Source organism: Micromys minutus, assembly GCF_963924665.1.
Source record: "Micromys minutus genome assembly, chromosome: 24".
NCBI lineage: Eukaryota > Metazoa > Chordata > Mammalia > Rodentia > Muridae > Micromys > Micromys minutus.
This window is the reverse complement of record NC_137959.1, coordinates 29,842,652-29,857,212: the sequence shown is the minus strand read 5'-3', so window position 1 is coordinate 29,857,212 and position 14,561 is coordinate 29,842,652. Positions and strand designations below refer to the sequence as shown.

General features: G+C 45.7%; 2 protein-coding genes across 2 annotated transcripts; both read left to right on the top strand.

The window, feature by feature from the left end:
• CHTF8 (chromosome transmission fidelity factor 8) lies at nt 1-7,069 on the top strand (the record flags this gene model as incomplete). Its single annotated transcript, XM_080936971.1, has 4 exons — nt 1-74; nt 6,026-6,081; nt 6,347-6,464; nt 6,845-7,069. The coding sequence occupies exons 2-4, from the start codon at nt 6,059-6,061 to the stop codon at nt 7,067-7,069; spliced, it is 366 nt and encodes a 121-aa protein (XP_080793097.1). The 5' UTR covers nt 1-74; nt 6,026-6,058.
• On the top strand, nt 7,066-9,462 carry DERPC (DERPC proline and glycine rich nuclear protein; the record flags this gene model as incomplete). Its single annotated transcript, XM_080936969.1, has 1 exon — nt 7,066-9,462. The coding sequence occupies one exon, from the start codon at nt 7,066-7,068 to the stop codon at nt 8,665-8,667; it is 1,602 nt and encodes a 533-aa protein (XP_080793095.1). The 3' UTR covers nt 8,668-9,462.
• Nucleotides 9,463-14,561: the final 5,099 nt, after the last annotated feature.

Here is a 14,561-nt window from a genome sequence, read left to right as displayed (position 1 = left end):
GCGGCGACGGCGGCGGGAGGTTCGGTTGTCGCCCGTTGGCCGCGCGGCGCCGCGCTCGGCGGCCGCCATTGCAGGTCAGGCCGCGGGCGGGGGGCGCGGGAGGCCGCGGGGAACGAGGCCGGAGGCGGAGACCGCGGCGAAAGCGCGGAAGATCGGCCAGCTAGGCAGCCGGGGCCGGGCGGGGCGCGCGGCTCGGGGAGAAGAATGGCGAGCGGAGGGGCGGGGAGCGGGCGGGGGAGGGGCGCATGCTGGGCAAGGGAGCGTAAGGGCCGCGAGGGCCGAGGCTAGCCCGCCGCGTGCTGCGGAAGCTTGGGGACCGGGAGCGGTGCAAGGACGGAAGGAAGGGAGCGAGGGAGCTGGGTGGAGTGGGAGAAGGGCGGAAAGGCTTGGCGGAACGCGGGCGGAGGACGGAGCAGGGGGCGGCGCGGGCCGGATCCTCGAGGTATGTGCGGGGAAAGGGGCTCAGTCCCCTGTCGGGAGGCCTGCTGGAGTCGAGTGGACTTGGAACCCAGAAAGTAGCGGGAATGGCAGCGGGAGGCTCAAAAGGGGTTTGGGGTGGAACTGACAGAAATGTGAGCCTTGTTTCAGGGGACATTTATTTTAAATCATGGTAGTGGGGAGGAGGAAGCTGCTGGGAGACATTTATTTGGAGGGTGCTTGCCAAGGGATCTCGGGTGCTTTGTGGGTGGAGTGAATCCTAAGAGTTGAGGAGGGTGGTGTCCTAGAGAAGCGGGACTGGGAACGATTTTGGGTAGTATTGAGTGGTAGAGGAAGGTAGTTGAAAGAGGACTCTGGGAGAAAGGTGAGGGATATGAAGACTGGTGGGGGCCCTGGAGGAAAGCAGTTTAAATATGAGTGAGGTGGGATGGATAGTTTCTTAGGGAGGTAGATAGTTAAACACCTTGATTAAAAACGGTTCCAATAGTAGTTTGGGATAGTTTGAAGGGAGTTGGAGAAACGGGGAAGAGGGAGTTAGAGTCTGTCTAGTTGAGAAAATGGGAGGGGGGATTAAGGGTGGTGGAGATAGAAGAAATGGAAGAATCCAGCAAGGAGGGGACCTCCCCCACAACTACCGCGCGCGGCCAGAAAGGGTTGGGAGGCGGAGCCTGTGATGGCAGGAAGAGGAGGAAAGGTTGAGATGGGGCGGCAGAGTAGCAGAAGATGGAGAAAACCGGAGTAACTCAAATCGACCGAAGCCATCTTTTCTACCCATTGTCTACAAATAACAGTAATTGATTCCCTCCAATGGAGGGATCCTGCCACGTGATGGGAACGTACCACGTGTATGCATAGTATCTAAACACGTATTGAAAACATTCTTCACTAATGAAAAGTTCGGAAGCATCCAGTTCCATCTTCCCTCCACAGCCCCTTTTTGGAGGGGAGCAAGTGTCTCATTTAAAGTGGTTTATACTTAGTAACAACCCTATTAAGAGACAAGGTCTCCTTAGAAAATTAGCATCAAACATCCCCTTCAGTCACACAACCACCATGACACTGGTAATAAAAACGACTTGTATTCAATCATATATAAAACTCATGAGGTTGTTCGTTTGCTGAAGGCACATAGAGAAATAGTTGTCATATTTAGAGAAATGACTTTCCAGAGTTTAAGCCCTGAAGCATTTCAGTAAACCCTGACTTAAACGTTTGAATTGTTCTCCAGTTGTATAAAGTTGACTTTTATAGGCTGTTTTGTCCATTGTAAACACTCACAGTAGTTACTAATGTGGTATTAGTGATGTTCTACTTGACATATTCTAAGAAACATTTAACTTTTTACTCTGAAATAGTTAAGCCATTTTACTCTAATTTTTTAAAAGTTATTTTATAGTTTTGAAGAATTAGAACATATTCCCTTTAAGATGGACAAAAATAAAAAGTACTGGCAGAGGCAGTGTCTGTCTTGTTCACTGGTTTACTCCCCAGCAGATAACACAATGTTTAGATACATTATAATGATTTTTTTTTTTTTTTTTTTTTGTTTGAGACAGGGTTTCTCTGTATATCCCTGGCAGTCCTGGAACTCAGTCTGTAAACCAGGCTAATAAAATGGACATTTATAAAACATGATTTAGTCTTGGAAGATTTTGTGTCATTAGATTTAAATCTTTGAATCACAATCCTTTGTTTTTCTGTTTGTATGGTTAGGTACATCTCATACCACATTTTATCTTGGGAAGTTACCATTATGAGGTTCATTGATCATGCTGCTCCCTAAGACATGAGTGATCCTTTAATGTGTAATGATTTAGAGAGCAGAGGATGAGAATTGAGGTTGGTCAGATTAAAGTGAACCCATGGCAAAAAAGTTCTCAGTCCTCAGGGCTTCTTCCTTGCTGGGGGGCAGAGGATTTAGGGTATAATTTTGAATCCTCAAAGTAGCATTGAATTTGACTCTAAAGCCTAAACATGGATACGATAATAACTTATTAGCTACTTTAATGTATTCACTTGGATTGTTAGCTGCTTTCATTGCAAGGTATAAGGTTGCTCAGTGTGTAGGAGAATGAGGCCAAGTGCAAGGTAGGTGGATCTCAGGGAAGTTCTGTATAAGGAGGGGCTGGTGTAAGGACCACACAGTGGAACAGTTAAGGTCACATCTCACTTTACTACTTACTAGCTATGTGACCAATTGCTTAGCCTTCAGCTTTTCTAAGCCTTTCTTCTGAATGGGAGTGTGATAACCATGCCCATCTTGAGCTGGTTGTCAGGATGGAATGAGACAAGCCAGTAAGCAGTCCACGAGAGTATGGCTATGAGCTCTTTTTGTATTGGTAACACTGTGCTGCTTTCTAAACAAGCCAAATATTAGACAGTCCTACAAACTCTGGTTGTCTCTAAGTGTTAGCATGAAGTGAGACTGAAGACTCAGAAATTGATGCCACACAGAGAATTTTCGTTGTAATATTTTTTGCTCTTTGTTACTAACAGAATTTGGCTTATTACAGTTTAAATAGCATTCAAAATTCACAAGAGAAGTGCTTCAGATATTCGATTATTTGCATAGACTTAGATGAGCATTCCTAAAACTGAAAAAATAACTGAGAAATCTTGAAATTTGATATGTTTTTTAATTTTTTTCTATTTGGAAGCATATCATGTTTTCAGATTGTAGGTGTTCTGCTTATACTAGGCTTCATTCACCTCTTTTTCAGCTTTTTCCTACCTATTCACAAGGAGATGAGTGCAGTTTAAGATGATCCCTCGTATCCACCTTTGTTGTTGGAGACAGGGTATTACTGTGTAGCTGGGTATGAACCCAGAGTCCTCCTGCCTCAGCCCGAAGGGCTGGGATTACAGATGCATAGCCCCACACTGGCTTTTCAGACCTTTTGAATAAGCTTTGTGCTAACTGGGACACATGGTCAGACTCCTGTCAGCTCTGTCAGTTGTGTTCTCAAATCTACTTAATTTAGCTCTGTGGAGAGTTGTCTGCTGAATTCAAAGAGCAAGGAAAGGAGTAATAGGAATTTAGATGCTATAAGAAATGTCAAGCCCTGAAGGTAGAATTTTAAAGTTTTCTAAAGAGAATTCATATACACAAGTCACATCAATATACAGGTGTCTCTAAGCTAGACTCACACACAGAGCTTGCATTTCTTTTTATATACACGTAAACCACCTAATTTTCTTTAGCATAAAACAAATTTTACAGGGTTGATGGGGTACAGCAACAGAATGGCCAGGCTGTAAGCCACAAAATTACTATTTTCCAAGGCATCACTAGATATTTGCCAGTAACTCAGGCAAGGCTTCCTTTATCTGTATATAAAGATGTATGTTTTCAATTGAACCTGCATAGGTAGGTTTGCAAGTGCTACCCTGACTCAGAAGTCAGATGTATGCTTTACTTAGTTCATTGTGAATTCTTATTCTGATAGGAGTCTGTCCAGGAAACAGAATGCACTGAGAAAACTTGGCAGCCACACTGTCTCTATTTCCTGTGAATAAAAAACACACAAAAATTGAAATTAGCTTTCAGTAAGTAGTATTTTGGTATGTGTGTATTGTATATATGCATGTGTGAATACGGAGGATGACATAAGGTTTCAGGCCTTGTCTTCTGCCTTGAGACAGTGTCTCGGTTCCACTGCTTTTTTTAGACCACCTAATTTTTTGCAGCTTACACCATCATACACTGACCACATCAGTCAACAAAAGCTTACTTGAAAGAGCTTGGTCTGACCTGCATTAGCCTTTTCGATCCGTATTGCATACTTTATGAATTATAATCAAAGCTAGACTGTCAAATGCTGAACCGCTTACTTCCCAATCTAAAAAATTAGCTGTTCTCATTAGGAGTCTAAAGTCTTGCATGAGTTATATTTAGTCAGGACACTAGTGAGTCATCATCTAGGTGTTAGCCCCTGACCTGAGTGTGATCATACTGTAGCTTTCCATGTTACAAGCTGGAACCTGAACTTCAGCCTTCTGAATTTGGATTGTTTCACTTCAGAAGAGCTATGAAAGCAGGGCTCTGTGCCACACACCTTTGGTCCGGTAGTCAGGAGATTAAAATGGAAGGATTGGAAGTTCAAAGATGGACCTTGTCTCAGGATACTTAGGTTAACTTCTGTGAATGGTCTTGTTATATGCACAAAGATTTTTGCCCTGGAAGCTGATGTATTGCCTTTTTGCAGTAGGGTCACAACCTCTTTGGGTACAGAGACTCACTCTAGTTTTTGTGCCCTTGTGCTGCTGCAGACAGCACTTACACATGATTCCTTTTCATTCTTGCTGGTACTTGGTTCTGTCCTTTGGGAAGGGAAAATTAAGTAGTGACTTTGAAGTAACTAGATGGCCCAGTTTCCTGTCTTGTCTCTCTGTACTCTAGTTGAGTGTGTACCACATGTGAATAATGATTTTTATTTGTATATGACCCAGTAGCCTCAACTACAAAGAGTAAATGGTTATTATCACAGTTGCCATGTTTGCTGAGATACCGTAACATGTAGTACATAATAAACATTTAAAGTATGTTAGCTGCTGACCCAGTGTGCTTGGTGCCCTGGAAAGAGGTTCTGATATGATATAAGCCTACTGGAGGTCCAAAGTGATGAGAACCAGTAAAGAAACCCATCAAATGGCATGCTGCTGCCAGCTATAGTCTTAGCTCTCTAGAGGCTGAGGTAAAGAATGTACTGTACCAAGTCCCAGGCCAGCCTTGCTTAAACAGAAAAAGGAAAAAAAAAATCTTGATTAGTATTTTTTCTGAGTTTTAGTACAATTATAAAAGCTGTTGACATTTTATACCATGGCTGGTAGGTAACACTAAAGCTTTGGTTCCCCAACCCAATCTCCCTAAAGGCAGATACAAGGGCAAATGAAGCCAGTTAGCAGCAAGCTTTTAGGGTGCTCCAAATTGCCACCTGGTGGCGCTGTTGTATAACATGAAGGTATAGGAACAAACTCCCCCATCTAAGTGAAAGGTAGTGTGTAGCTGAGAATCGTGTGGGACAAACTTTTAAGCCCACAACTCGGGAGAGACAGATGGATCTCTGTTGAGTTCAAGGCTAGTCTGGTCTACACAGTTCCAGGATAGTCAAGTTACATAGTGAAACCCTGTTTCAAAAAAAAAAAAAAAATTGCCTTACCGTTTGTTGTAATACGATGACTGGATTGCCAGTCCAATGATTGTCACTAACAGCTGTAATCTATATGTTCAGAATCAGCAAAAAAGCCTAGCTCTTTTGGCATTGCTAGGGCAATAGAGTAACATGTTTAAAAGCACTTAGAATTCTAAGTTCCTATCACACATTGGCCCAGGACTGTAAAACTCAGTAGGTAGAATGCTGGCCTAGTGTTTGTGAGGCCCAGGGTTGGGTCCCTAGCAAGACAAGCTAGAGGTAGAGGCGGGAGAATCAGAAATTCAAGGTTATCCGCAGCTACATAGAGAATTCAGGGATAGCCTGCACTAGAGATTCTCTCTCAAAGGGGGAAAGTGCCTATCACACAATTAAGTGATAAATACTAGCTATAATTATTGCTGTCCTAAAAGTTTTTTTTTTCTTTTTTTCTCTAGTTTTTCAGTTGCTTTTTTAATGAAGGAAGGCTCATGGTGCAAATTGTTGTTTCCAGGTGAGTACATTTTAAAATTTTTACTTAGCTTAAGTGTTAAGAGCTATACTGGTTTCACACTTTTCTGGAGGAATTAGGGTCCTCAGGTACATCATATGTAAATACTACTTGCATTAAGATCTATATTTCAGTTCCCAGTACTGCTCGATTTCCCAAGAACTTGTATTCAACAGTTCCTTTGGGCTTCTAATGGAGGTGTAGGTGGAGGACATTACTCATCCTTCAACACTCAAAAATATTGTAACCGCCAGCCCTTTGCTTGCAGTACGGGGGCTGAAGGCCTGGCAGAATGGGTGCTGATGGAGCTACAGGGGGAGATCGAGGCTCGCTACAGCACCGGATTAGCTGGAAACCTCCTGGGAGACCTACATTACACCACTGAGGTGAGGGGGCTTTTCTTTCCCTGCCTTATGCCTCAGTAAAGCAAGCTACACCAAGGTGGTGCTCCCAGGACCCAGCGTGAGGACTGTCCTCAGGCTTGTTACTCGAGGCTTAGCCAGTCTGTAGAGCTATCTGCTTGCTGTACCCCAACTTCTGGAATAGCAGAGAAATGGAGCCTTTGGGAATCTGGAACCATCCTAAAAATAGAAATGTTCTTTACATGGGGCTACAAAGAATGAAAAGGGCACAAGGGTGGATTGCCAGTGTGGTTTTTAACAGTGATAGAGCCAGACCAGGGAGCTGCCAAGAGCAGCTTTAAAAGGCACCTGAAAGGAATGAATGGCCATGCGAACCTCAGGCATCTCCTTCTGTTCTGCCAAAGGGAATCCCTGTGCTGATCGTGGGGCATCATATCCTGTATGGGAAAATCATCCACCTGGAGAAACCTTTTGCAGTCCTTGTCAAACACACTCCTGAGAAGCAGGACTGTGATGAGCTTGGTCGAGAGACTGGCACCCAGTACTTGGTGACAGCACTCATCAAAAACAAGATCCTTTTCAAAACTCGCCCCAAGCCTATTATCACCAACGTCCCCAAGAAAGTATGAAAGAACCCCGGATTTTTCCTAGAGAACGGCCAACTCCTTGGACCCGTGCTCCACTGCCACCTCGAGGACGACTGGACGGAGGGGCTATTATGAACGTAGGCCACCCAATGGGTGTGAACTCAGATCCTTTCCTTATGGCAGCAGGTTCTCTTGGTGGAAACCTGGCTCCATTTGCAAGGAATCCAGCTCCTTTTCCAAATCCATCAGGCTCACTGGCGTCAAATCCAGCACATTTTCCTGCTGGTGCTCGTGACCCAAGCATGGCTTCTTTTCCAAGAGGGATGAATCCGACTGGCACAGGTGCAGTTTCTTTCCCAAGGCCAGGAGGCCTTTTGGGACCAGGACCAGGACCAGGTTTAAACCCTAGAACAGGAGCTCTTCCAGGCCCAGGGCCTATGTCTAACCCCAGATTAGGAGGGCTTCCTGGCCCTGGTCCTATGGCTAACCCAAGGGCAGGTGGGCTCCTGGGAGCCAGTCCTGACCCTAGAAGTGGTGGCCCCATGGGCCCTGGATGTGGACCCAACATGAGGGCAGGTGTTTTGTCCTCTGGGACTGGTCCTCCCAATCCTAGGCCAATTGGCCTGGGTCCTGGACCAAGTCCAAATCTGAGATCAAGCTTTTTAGGTACAAACCCGGCCCCTAGGTCTGGTATGTTTTCAGGCCCAGGCCTGGGGCCCAACCCACGAGCATGTGGCTTAGGACCGGGTCTTGGGCCCAACCCAAGAGCTAGTGGCCTAGGCCCAGGTCCAAATCTGGACAATAGAGCAGGTGGCCTCTTGGGTACAGGATCTGGTCTTAATTTAAGAATGGCTGGACCTCAAGGCTTAGATCTTGCTCCCATTCTAAGGGCAGCAGGTCTTTTAGGGACAAATTCAGTTTCTTTTTCGCAGGCTTCTGGAAACATGGGCACAAACCCACCCACCATGACAAGAGTACCTGGCCCTATAGGCCCAAACACAGGTCCTAGCTCTCGAGGAATTGGCCTTCCAGGGCCAAATCCCTCTCCCATGTCTAGGGCTCCTGGCCCCATGGGTCCTAATTCAGCTCATTTCTCAAGACCAGGTGGCCCCATGGGGGTAAATGCTGGAGTCTTTCCAAGGGGGACAGGATCGGGAGGACTGAACCCAACTGCCTTCTCTCAGTCTTCTGGCACATTGGCTTCAAATCCAGGTACCTTTCAGAGGTCTGCTGGCCTCCAGGGCTCAAATCAAGCTGTTTTCCCAAGAGCCTCTGGGCCACTAGGCCCCAACCCAGCTAACTTTCCAAGGGCCACTGGCCTGCAGGGTCCAAGTCCAGCTGCCTTTCCAAGATCTGCTGGTCCATTAGGCCCCGGTCAAGTTGCTTTTCCCAGGTCAGCTGCTGGACACCTGGGCTCTTCTCCAGCAGGCCCTGTGGGTATCAACCCAGCTCCATTTGCAAGACCAACAGGGACCCTGGGCCTTAACCCAGCTTCCTTTCCAAGGATGAATGGCCCCGTAGGCAAGACTTTGGTCCCATTTCCTAGGGTAGGCAGCCTCCCTGGCTCAAATCCAGCTGCTTTCCCCAGACCAGGGGGTCCAATGTCTGCAATGTACCCAAATGGAATGTTACCCCCTTAAATACCATTTTTATTCCAGGGCCACTTGGTTATTTAAGCACTGTGGTTCTAAGCTGGGGCTGTCTCTTAGATAAAAGAGTAGATACAGAACTACAGTCTGAAGAACATAGCTGGGGCTCGAGTTCAAGGGAGCCTTCTTTTTTCCTCTGCTTTTTTTCTTGATGGAAGGCAAACTGTTATTTGTGAAATGCGGACTGTGGCAGATAGGGATGATCCTGGCCTCAAGAAAAAGGATCTCTGGCCTTTGGAAACCTGCTGTGCTTTTGTCCCACAGCTTTCTGCCCCTTGTTTCTTACTAGTTTCTTGAATTGTTCTTGTGGACTTTTCCTCAGGGATACATTGGCCTGCAGGTCCTAATTCCCCACTCACCACTGGAGAACTGGCTCACTTGCTGTCTAGTGATGCTGCATTGGTGAGCGGACCATGCTTCAGTAACTGACCTGGGCACCCTGGACCTAGTCATGCTCTACTGCCAGACCGCCAGACCTTTCCCTGGGGGCTTGAACACAGAATGGGAGGTAGACACCCATGTCACAGACCCACCACATTTCTGCTGGACTGGGCCTGCAGCTCCTTTCTTCTGGGACTTGGGGGTGGCCAGATATAAGGTTCCTCCAGTCATCCAGCTCCCTCCTTGCTGGTACTCCCAATCAAAGAACCTCAAACCTTAAACTGATATGGATGGGAATTGGGGAACTAGGGTGGGGGTGGAGGGACGAAAGGGAAAATCACTGTGCTTTGTTCAGCCTGATGTGACAGATGGTTGGTGTTTTTCCTGCATTGTATCTTTTCTTACTGTTTCTTTAATAAATGGGGTCAGAGGGCTGTGCTGTCATTCCATTTTGTTCTCTGTCTCACAATGGGTAAGTTCACTCTTGACAATAACCCTGTATTACCTGCCATCCACCGTGCCTGCATTTGAGGGAACAGCTTTGGTAAGCTTTGGTTAGCCTTCACTCATTCTTCTGATTCTACTTTGTAGAATAATTTAAGGAGTATGAGAGCCTAACTTCTAGAAAATAAGCCATCCTGCATGTGTAGTATCTGGGTGGCCTAATAGCTTAATTCTCCAAATTGAGGCAACTGTGACAACTTACTTTATTTTTAACTCAACATTTAAACGTTTTGAGTGGTCTAGGCACTCACACTGCTGATAGAACATGTGGAAGTCGGACAGGTAGGGGTGGGATGGTGGTCACCTTGTACAGTATGGATCTCAAGGATTAAACTCAGGTCATCAGGTTTGGGAGTAGATACCTTTTACGCCTGGGCCATCTTGCTGGCCTCTTACTCTACTTTTGAATTCCATTGATTGCATTTTAACCACTAATTCTTTTAAAACTAAAGATCTAGGTTTATTAAGTAAAAGAGGACATAGTTTTGAGATCCCAGTTGTTGGTTTTTTTTTTTTTTTTTTTTTAAAGATTTGAACTATACTTCCAGCACTTGTGTGTTGAAGACTTGGTCCCCAGCAGAACTCTCTGATAGAGGTTGGAGGTAGTTCTTCAACATGAGGGGAGAAACAGCTCTGTTGGTAGAGTCATAGTTTAAGAGGCTAATGGAGATGTGATTTAGACTTTGGGAGGCAAAGCATAGCCGAAGAGTTAGCCACTGCACATGGCCTTGAGGGTATACTTGTCCCTGGCTTCCTCTAAGTCCTCTGCTTCCCTGCAGCTTCCAGGTGAGTAGCTTTGCTGGAGCACAAGCCCCCTTCTTTGGTGCTCTGCCTCACCAAGTGCCCAGAAACAGTTGATGGGAGACCAAGAATGTGAGCCATGATAAACTTTTTCTCCTTAAAGTTTACTATGGCTTTTTTGTCATAGCGATGGACACAAAGAGTTATGTAAGAATTTTTATTTTGATAAATGCAATAAAAAAATCTGACCTGAAAACAACAAAAATGCCAGTCTCCACAGGCAATGAAAGCAACAGTGCCAGAGCAGCTGCTCATGGTTGCCAGCAACCAGAGTGGCTACCTTGTCACCCAAAATTGTCTGCATTTTGTGTCATCAGGGCCTGGTGGCAGCCCAATGAGGCCAACCAACTTAGTTCTAGGGAGTCATCAAGCTGCCACAGCAACATTAGGATTATAAAAACCAGCACCAGAATGGCACCTACAGGTGGGGCTGTGGGGTGATGGATACTGGGGTCTCTGATGGCACTGCACAGTTTTCTGGGCAGCTACCAAGTATGATGACCACTGGGTCCCATTTGGCTCAGGAGATGCTCTTTGAAATAGTTCCAGCCAAATTGAGGTTGAAACTCTTTTTAAAAAGTCATTGTTAAGAAAGAGGGGCTTGTGATATCCAACGCCAACACCCATGGCCACAAGAAGAGCCACAAGGAAGGCACTCCTGAGCCAGAAGTTGGGGTACGATGACCCTTCCCTGGGAACACCACAGCTGGGATGGTGAGGTGAGGCTACAGAAGGTCTAGGCAGAGAAGAGGACTAAGCTGTTGGAGGAGATAGAACAAAAGTTAGGCATTGGCACACTGATAAACGGTGCTTGAGACCTGCAGGGACTCACTGAAGTATGCCATTACTTCCAAGGAGAGACTAACCTTTACCTTTGAGGACAAAAGGAGTATTGCAAGAAGAAGAGAATGTGCTGCTGGTGAATGTGAACCTGGTGCATAAGAAGTTAGCTAAGAATGGAACTATGCTCTAACAGCTGCCTTATGTAGGTGGTCTTGGCACAACAGAAGCTTTGCTATTTGCTAGCTAATAAGATGGGGAAGTGAAGAGGAACTGGCTAGACACCTATATGAACTAGGGTGATACCACCAATAGCCGCCTCATGAATGAAAATTGGCAGAGAACTGGGTCATCCTGCAACTACAAGTTCAGCAGGGCCTCGGCTTACCTCTACTCACACTGGAGGTGGTGGTCCTAGAAGATGACATGCAGCCTCTTGAGCATTAGATTCAAGAAAGGGACTTAGGCTTCATACTGCTGGGCAAAGGTTGGCACCAACTACCCAGAATGGAGAGGTGGTCCTAGAAAAAGAAGAGCTGTTATCTTCAGCTTGCGTCCCCACTAGATGATGCTGGAGTGAAGAACAAGGACATTAGCAAGTAGAATGACAGTAGGGGAGCTTTGCTATCAGAGTCCCAGAGGTGCAGAAAGACAAGGCAGAGCTGAAGCTGCAAAAGCTGGGGGTGGGGTGGCTGAGGGGACATTGGTTGTGGGACCTGCCCTGACTACAGTTTGTAAGAACAGTGAGAAAGATGGCAGAGGTTGTAAAGCAGAAGGATCATTCTGAGAAGGGTCCTGGTAGAGTTCTACACTTCATGAGGAGTTCCTATGACCTATCTGGCAACCTGGAGGAAAAGGAGCACCTCCTGGACTTTGAAGGGCATAGGCAAGGTGAAGGTAGAACAGTAGATAAAGGCTTATCTGAAGATGAGCTCCAGATGCTCACCTGTATACTGTGACTTTGCTTAAGAGGTATGAGGCCTGTGCATTGTGCTCAGTGGCTGTGCCAAAAGCATGATATAAATCCCCAAGTAGAGCCACCTCCCTTCTGGTTCCCTCCCACCCTTAATGTTAAATAAAGTTCCCTCCTGATTTAATAAAAAAAAAACAGGTAAAAATAAATATTTACAAATTATTGTAGAAATAATACAAAAGAGGCTGAAATTGTCAATGAGGATAAACCAAAATGAGTCTTAATTGTATAAAGGCTCTTCCTTTGCAAGAAACAGGGATATAGCTGTAGACCCAGTTTAACTTTGCTGCTGAAAACTTGTAGAATAAATTAGGAAACGTAGTCGAGGTCAGATGTTGTAAGCTCACTACTGTACCTGCATCTTTAATCTGAGAAGAGCTGAGCACGGTGCAAGGCGGAAGAGCTGATGGTGGACAGCCAGCTTCCATCCAGAGCTCATTGTCCTATCATCTCCAAGTAAAAGCTGACGAAGAACAAGCCCCTGATCTGAGCTCTGATGTTAAGCTGACTGGATTGTCTCCATTTTAGTGCTCAAATAGTTCACTTCTTAACAGAAAGACCTAGAACAACTGCCTTGACAAATGGCTGCTTTCCAACCACCATGAGTTGGGCTTCACACCAGCCAGCAGTTTTACTAGAAACTTGAGGTTTGTGTGCTGTGGCAACTGTTAGCTACACCTGGAAAAACCCTTTTGTTCATAAGAGGAAGGGAAGTACAAGGGATTGCCCATCTGTGGTTTGGAGTGCACTCATTCCTTTGTAGGAAGCACCTGTGTACACTGCTCTCCAACTCCATAGGTTCTGAGGGGTTAGCTGGCTCCTCTGAGGTTAAATACTTGGAAAAATGATAAGCAACCTCTAAAGTCAAAGGCTTAGTTATGATCCCAGGTTTCAAATCCAAAGCAGAGTCTGGTCTTGACTTCAAAACAGTTTAAAAGCTTCTCATCCTCAAAAGAAACGGGAAAATCAAGCAGCTGTGAGGGGTGTGGGAGGACTGAAGACTGTTGGACTAGTTCCAGCTCCTAGTTTGGTTTCTGGACTGCAGCAGCAAATGGAGGAGCATCCACTACCTAGCCATAGAATTCCTTGGAGAGGCCACTGAGAATGGATGCTCTCAAAAATGACCAAGTTGGATTTGAGGGTTCATTTGGGCAACACCAGAAGGCTTTCCTTTCCATTGGGGATGATTGTCACACATGCTAACCAGCTGCCAAGGTACTGAGCAGTCCTCAGGCGAGGAGCAGTGTGGCCAGAGGCTGCTGTTATTTCCATGCATGTAGGGAGCAGCCTTGTAAGTCTTAGAAGAGTCTATTCTCTACCATGGGACGAAATTACCTATGAAGATGAAGCGGTAACAGCTGCTCTCCCCACTAGAAAACAACAATCGACATGCCGTTGAAGAAAATGGAATAGTGAATGGTGTCCAGCCTCAGAGGAGAGCTGAATCTGAGAGGCATTCAGATCTAAACGAGCCAGAATTACTAAAGACTTCTTAATCCATTAGGGTTGAGTCTTCCTGGTAGATGGCTAAAACATTTGATCTGCCCAGCAAGTTCTCTTGACAACTTTGGGAATTTTGTAAAAGACCATGCAGTTTTCCATTGGAACACATTCAGTCCAAGGCATCCACGGTTTTTAGCACCACAATCTTTGATTCTCCTGTCAAACTATTTGTGTGAGACAGAATCTCATTTAGTCCAGCCTAACATTGAACCTCTGATCTCTTTCTTCTTCTAAGTGTTTAGATTACAAATGTGCACCACCACAATTGGCCAAACTTTCCTTTGTAATGTGCACCCAAACCAAAACAAAACCCCACCAAACTTGGTACTTACTCCTGGTGACTTGGCTCATCCCAGAGATGTTTTGATGTGGAGGGGAATATATTAATTACATAAAGCACCATTTCTTAGACCCTGTTTTTTTGACCAAAAGTCAGGCTTCCCAGCCTTATCTCAGGCACAATCTTAATGCATTGATGGCTAATTGGAAGTTAGGGAAATGAGATACTAGCTGGCCAGACTTGACAGGAACTTCTTGTATCCCTCATCATGATCAGATGGGCTAGGGGGACACTTTCTGTGGGCTGTCTTTGCTTGCTTGTGTACCAGAAGTTGACACAGGATGGAATTTAGCACACTTCTGGGTTCGCTATAGTTTCCAGAAGGAAGTAACATCATCTCTCAGAGTTCACTACCTGTGCAAGGTCAAGCAGACAAGCAGCCTAGAAACATACAAGTCAGTCTGCCCTGAGCCTAGAGAATCGGTGCCATGCTCTGCAGAACAGAGCTACCCAGGCCATACCAGTCACTAGTCTGCATTTCACATTGGTCCTTTCAGCCATGAAACTAGAACACAACATGCCCTCCTCCCTCCCACCCCAGCCTTTCCATTCCCCTTCCCTCCCTTACCCATTGCACATTTCCCACTTCACTTGGAGGTTATA